This window comes from Aquarana catesbeiana, linkage group LG03 (genome assembly GCF_042186555.1).
Source record: "Aquarana catesbeiana isolate 2022-GZ linkage group LG03, ASM4218655v1, whole genome shotgun sequence".
Classification (NCBI taxonomy): domain Eukaryota; kingdom Metazoa; phylum Chordata; class Amphibia; order Anura; family Ranidae; genus Aquarana; species Aquarana catesbeiana.
Genome location: NC_133326.1, coordinates 106,903,081 through 106,909,955, shown reverse-complemented (window position 1 = coordinate 106,909,955; position 6,875 = coordinate 106,903,081). Strand labels below are relative to the sequence as shown.

General features: G+C 45.7%; 1 protein-coding gene across 1 annotated transcript; it reads left to right on the top strand.

Annotated features, from left to right (window-relative positions):
• The first annotated feature begins 4,388 nt into the window (after window positions 1–4,388).
• Window positions 4,389–6,453, top strand: LOC141133922 (olfactory receptor 5AR1-like). The gene is made up of 2 exons (XM_073623538.1): window positions 4,389–4,455; window positions 5,513–6,453. The coding sequence occupies exons 1-2, from the start codon at window positions 4,389–4,391 to the stop codon at window positions 6,451–6,453; spliced, it is 1,008 nt and encodes a 335-aa protein (XP_073479639.1).
• Window positions 6,454–6,875: the final 422 nt, after the last annotated feature.

Here is a 6,875-nt window from a genome sequence, read left to right as displayed (position 1 = left end):
TTTTTAAACGTTGTTAAATGTGCTCTAGTGGTGACATGCCAAGGTAGTTTTAAAGGTAGTTTTTGGAATTCCCTTCATCCATAGTAAAAGTACAGGGAAGGGATGGGGCATGCTGCCAGTGATGTATTAACTGTAGGTAAATCTAGACAGAAGAAATCTGAAATTGTGACCACTACGACTGTTAGTGCCGGTTCACACTACAGCGACTTGGGATCCGACTTGTAAGTCCTCAAGTCGTTCCGAGTCGCTGGGCATAAGAAATGCCACAGAAGTGAATGAGAGCAGTCTTAATGTGCACCACTGAAGTCGCTCCAACTTCAGAAAAGGTTCCTGTACTACTTCAAGGCGACTTGTACACAAAGATTTCAATGGAAGTCGCCTCCACATCGGATCTCAATCTATATTGAAGCGACTTTACATGAAAAAGAAAATAATTTACCCAGGTACTCCCCACATTTACCCAGGCAACCCCCTCCCTCCCATGGAGCTGATTATTCTGTGATTGGCCACAGCCAAAGTCGCCTGTCCTGGAGGCCACTTTATGTTGTAAGTTGCTCAAAGTCACGCTGAAGTCGCTTCCAAATCGCCTTGCAAAGTCACGCTGTAAGTCGGGTTGCCCCTTTGTGAACCGACACTTAGTGTACACAGCCTTTACTGAGTAATCAAAAAAAATCAAAATAGTACCAGAGGTGAACAACCTGCGGCCCACAGGCTGCATTCTTGCAAAGACGGCTATGAATGCGGCCCAACACAAAATTGTAAACTTACTTAAAAATGTAGGTTTTTTTTTTTCTTTTGTAAAAATGCGTTTACACTTTGCGAACACATGCGGGCAAAGAACAATTTGACAGTGTCTCGTTACTGGATTTTTAAAGGTTTTATCTTCCCATATCTTCTACAATCTTGCCTTATTCATGTCATCGTTTTCGGCAGCACCTATATTCCTGAGCAACTATTTTCAAGGATGAAGCACACGAAGGGAAAAAGACAGGCAACCTTTTGCACATACTAAGGAGCTGTAAAAACGTACAGAGCTTCTGGAAATCAGTAGCGTCATTCATAACAGATCTTATGGGAAATCTAACCAAGCTTACTCCTGCTGCAGCCTTATTAGGTCTTAAACTGAATATATACCCAATAACATATAGAAAAATTGTGAGCCATACATTAATAGCAGCAAGACTCACAATAACTAGCCTATGGAAATCCATGGACACACCAAATTTATCGACTGTAAAGCACAGTACGAACTGATGCTAGCTTATAAAAACTACTTCACTATTACATTTAAAAAAAAAATGGAATACTCAGTGCCATCTTAAGAGCATTATAGGCCCCCGGGCAATACAGTGCACTGGGGCCCTACCAACGGCGGTAGTTCAGGGAGGGTGGCAGCAGTGGTACTTGAGGGGGGTGGCAGCGGTGATGTTGAGGGGGGGTGGCAGCGGTGGTACTTGAGGGAGGGTGGCAATGGTGATGTTGAGGGGGTGGCAGTGGTGATACTTGAGGGGGGTGGCAATGATGATGTTGAGGGGGGTGGCAGCAATGATACTTGAGGGGGAGGGGTAGCAGCGGTGGTACTTGAGAGGGGTGGCAAGCGGTGGTAATTTGGGGGGGTGGCAGCAGTGGTACTTGGGGGGTGGCAGCGGTGGTACTTAGGGGGGTGGCAGCGGTGGTACTTGGGGGGTGGCAAGAGGTGGTACTTGAGTGGGGTGGCAAGAGGTGGTACTTGAGGGGGGTAGCAGCAGTGGTACTTGGGGGGTGGCAGCAGTGGTACTTGGGGAGGTGGCAGCGGTGGTACTTGGTGGGTAGCAGCGGTGGTACTTGGGGCTGGCAGCGGTGGTACTTGAGGGGGGGTGACTGTGGTGGTACTTGAAGGGGGGTGGTAGTGGTGGCACCATCCTCTCCCACCACCACCTGTGCCTCTTACTGATCCTATCCCCACCACTGATCTCATCCCTATCCCCCCCATTACTTCTACAACAGAGGTGATGGGGGGGATAGGGATGAGATCAGTGGTGGGGGGTTAGGATCAGTAAGAGGCACAGGTGGTGGAGGTTGGGATCGATTGCTCAGCTCTGCAAAATGTCACTTGATTGACTTACCGTCAAGTCAATCAATTCTGTCACCGTCACCATGCCTTCTCCCGCCAGGATGCCTTGCCTCATGGATAGACGCCAATACAGGTTCTCCACGCAGCCGCAGAGGGGAGAGCTCCTCCCCTGCCTTCTCTCATTTGGTGTTCATTTTTTAGTGTCTTTGGAGGGGCGAGGCAGTCCACAGTCTCAACGCTGCCTCTGCCTTCTCCGTCTCTGGGCCCCTTTACATTACACAGCCCTCTGCCCTCTGGGCCCCTTTACATTACACAGACCTCTGCGCCTCTGGGCCCCTTTACATTACACAGTACCCTGCACCTTTGGATCCCTTCACATTACACATCACCCTGCATCTCTGAAACCCTTTTACATTACACATCATCCTGCATTTCTGGACCCTTTTACATTACACAGCACCCTGCACCTCTGGACCCCTTTACATTACACAGCACCCTGCAGCTCTGGACCCCCTGCATGTTACACAGACCCCCCCTTCAGTGCAGACCCCCCCTTCAGTGTAGCCCCCATTCAGTGCAGACCCCCCTTCAGTGTAACCCCCCGTTCAGTGTAGCCCCCTTTCAGTGCAGACCCCCCCTTCAGTGTAGCACCCCGTTCAGTGCAGATCCCCTCTTCAGTGTAGCCCCCTGTTCAGTGCAGACCCCCTGTTCAGTGTAGCTCCCCGTTCAGTGCAGACCCCCCTTCAGTGTAGCCCCCCCCTTCAGTGTAGCCCCTGTTCAGTGCAGACCCCCCCTTTTCAGTGCAGGCCCCGTTCAGTGCAGACCCCCCTTCAGTGTAGCCTCCATTCAGTGCAGACCCCCCTCTTCAGTGCAGCCCCCCCCCCCCATTAGTTACCTCAGATCAGCACGGTGGCACATGCTCAGCAGATCCCCTCCCCCTGTTTACACATAAACAGAGAGAAGGGGGGGCGGCTTCACTCTGCTTGGCTGTGCCTGTGTGACATCTGGGATCGCACAGACAGCCCGCAGCAGCGAGAGGAGGGGATGGTAGGTGCAGTGGTGTCGCCCTGCACCCCCCCACGCACACCCCCCCTCCCCCTTGCATCACAACTATAGCTTGCCTCTCCCTGCCTGTGTCTGTCACTGCGCCGCTGCCTAAACCTGCAGCTCTGCCACCGCTTCAATCACGGAGGGCCTGAAACCCCCCCCAGTGTGTGGTACCCAGGGCGACCCGCCTCCCACTTAGTACGGCTCTGGCCCCGTGCTGGGGTCGCTGGGCATGTGGGGCCCCCCAGGCAAGTGGGGCCCCCCGGGCAACTGCCCAGCATGCCCATGCACAAAGACGGCCCTGGGAATACTTGGTTAACCCACCCTAGAGCATCCAGTTACTTAAAGGAGTGTAATTTGTAACTCTATCCTACAGTTTGAAATAACCTCAATTCACATACGAGTACCTTGAGAATTCATTGAGAGTTGCTACTACATCTATCGAACCAGATATTGATGCATTTGTTTATCAAAAACAGCATCACATATCACACTAATGTTATGTTGCCCTCTTTTGCTTTTGTAATGAAAAATATGAGTAATATTATTCAGATTGGTACATTGGGGTTGATTTACTAAAACTGGAGAGTGCAAAATCTGTTGTAGCTCTGCATAGAAATCAGCTTCCAGGTTTTTTTTTTGTCAAAGCTTAACTGAACAAGCTGAAGTTAGAAGCTGATTGGCTGCCATGCATAAGTGCACCAGATTTTGAAAACAACAGCAAGTTCCTAGAGCGCTCAAAATTGGCAGTCAGATGAAGATATATTGAGAATAGGGCTGACCCCCAGTGCAGCTGCCAACCACTGGACAAATGGAAAGCAAAATATATAACACAAAAAGCAGCACTCTATGGGTAAAAGTCAGATATATAAAACAAAGTATATATGCATAAAAACAAATGCGCCTAGGAATGGATACAAATTGTATTTATTGTACTTCAGCGGTTGCCAAGCAGTATAAACAGGACTGTGGACACTGGTGCACAAATGCAATGAGAAAGATGAAAAGCATATAGCTGTATATAGATAAAATTATATTAAAATGGTACCACCATGGAAGAATCTTGATAAGAAGGGGTTAACTGCTCCCGGGAGGTTTAGCCAGTTGTTAGTGGACCACGGTCATCCTGGGAACTCTGGATGTAACCGAAGAAACCGGGCATGCGCGGTGACTTCGGCGCTACTCCAGAAGCTGGAACCCTGTGAACACTGGTGGACCACAAGCTAAGAAGTTGCCGTAGCTGACATGTTTCGCGCGCCTGCACTTTGTCAAAGCTACAGCAAGAACGATGCCACCGCGCATGCCCGGTCTCCTCGGTTACATCCGGCATTCCCAGCCTCGCTCTCCAGCCAGTGGTGATTAACACCACGCTTCCAACAGCCTGACGCTGTTCAGGTGGATCACCAAGGCAAGGGCATTACATCACCACGGTCGGCGGGTACTCCCCCTGCTCTTCTTCAGATCTGTACTGTCTGATTGCGGGTCAGCAGGAAGAGGTTTCACCTTCTCATTCCCTCCGATCAGCATCAGAGCACCTTCCACATATCCCGGGATGACCATAGTCCACTAACAACTGGCTAAACCTCCCAGGAGCAGTTAACCCCTTCTTATCAAGATTCTTCCATGGGGGTACCGTTTTAATATAATTTTATCTATATACAGCTATAGATCTGTAGAGCTATAGAGCTATCTTTCTCATTGCATTTTTGCACCAGTGTACACAGTCCTGTGTATACTGCTTGGCAACCGCTGATGTACAATAAGTACAATATGTATCCAATCCTAGGTGCATTTGTTTTTATGCATATATACTTTGTTTTATATATCTGACTTTTACCCATAGAGCGCTGCTTTTTTGTGTTTTATATTTTGCACCAGATTTTGCACTCTCCAGTTTTAGTAAATCAACCTCATTATCTTTATCAGGGATTGCTAACTTGTGATCTGCTTGACTTTTTCTGCTCATCGGCTATCCTTATTGTTAGTGTATTTTATGTGTGGCCCAAGACAATTCCTCTTCTTCCAATATGGCCCAGGAGGATCAAAAGGTTGGACACCCCAGTCTAAACTTTAAAGTATAGCTAGAGCCAAAACTTTTTTTTTTTTCATTTTTCATAATGTAAGAGATGGTTAGAACCCTAGTTATTTTTTTCCATTTGTGTTTTGTTGTGGATATTTCCCTTCACTTCTGTCACTGCTGTGAGAGAAAAACCCCTCTTAGACAGCTTTCACCAGAACCAGTGCTCTCTTGGGAGAGTTTTCCTTTTCCATGCCACCCAAATCTAAGAGAGAAGTTTTGGCTTTAGGTATGCTTTAAGCTAACATATTGATATTTCTATGAAAGTTGTCAAGTTGATCTTGTGTCATTTAATTGTAAGTCATAATTATCTGATGTTATACTAATTTTGACAGGTGTCATTGGCCACCATTTGTACAATCAGTCAGAGGTATTTTATCTCCTAGGATTTGGTGAACAAAGCTCACCACTCTTTCTGCTATTTGTTCTGTTTCTGTCTATGTATTTGGTCACTCTATTTGGAAACCTCGGAATTACAGTGCTTATATCAACAAGTGACCATCTTCAGAGCCCCATGTACTTTTTCCTCTTCAACCTAGCATTTATTGATCTTTTCTATTCCTCATGTATTACACCTAAAACGCTGGCTGACTTGATTTCAGCAGAAAAAAGTATATCTTACCTGGGATGTGCTTGCCAAATGTATTTCTTTATTGCCCTTGGGAGCACTGAAAGTTTTCTTCTTGCCGCAATGGCGACTGATCGCTATGCAGCAATATGTAGCCCACTTCATTATCTAAGGATTATGACTAAAGAAAAGTGTCTTAAGTTATTGAGTGGTTCTTACTTTGGTGGCTTTCTTCATTCTTTAATACAGACATGCTCCGTATTTAGCCTATCATTTTGTGGCTCTCATGAAGTTGACCACTTTATTTGTGATATTCCACCTTTACTAAAGCTTTCATGTATGGACACTTCCACGAATGAGCTTATTCTGTTTATATTTGCATCCTTTGTAGCAGTTGGCTCTGTTATTGTCATAGTTATCTCTTATACTTCGATTTTACGTGCTGTTTTTAGAAGTTCTTCTTTACAGGGAAGACGCAAAGCATTCTCCACCTGTGGTTCTCATTTCATTTGTGTCATTCTTTTCTACAGCACAATCCTCTTTATGTATCTTAGACCTAGCTCAATATATTCTTTACAACAAGACAAGATTATCTCAGTAGTGTATACAATGGTCATCCCAATGCTAAACCCTCTTATTTACAGTTTGAGAAATCGAGAAATGAAGCTTGCTCTGAGGCATTTTATTAAAACTTTTAGCAATGAATAGTTTTAGAGATGGGTGTGCTAAAAAAGAACAAGTTATGCTGCATGGTCTTTGAATCTTAAGCAAATTTTAATTTAGCAACAAATCTAAAATGAATGATAGGATCAAATTGTTTTGGGTTGTTCACACGCCTGACCCTGCATTGTTAAAAAAGCAGTACCATAAATGTGTTTTTTTTTACAATTTTACAGTATTCCTTTGTATAGTCTCCCCTATCAAGGGTACCCACAGTCAAGTTTTCATGCTTTTATTAACGATTAGTGATTTCATTCAATACAAAGATGTGTGGCTTACAGTGACTGAAAATGGTAAACCCCTTAATTTTCTAATCAATTACTGAACTTATTAGACAGTCAGAGGATTGGAACTGGATAGGTAGAATTTCTAAGGACCGCCCAACACAACCCTGTTAATATTTTTAAAAG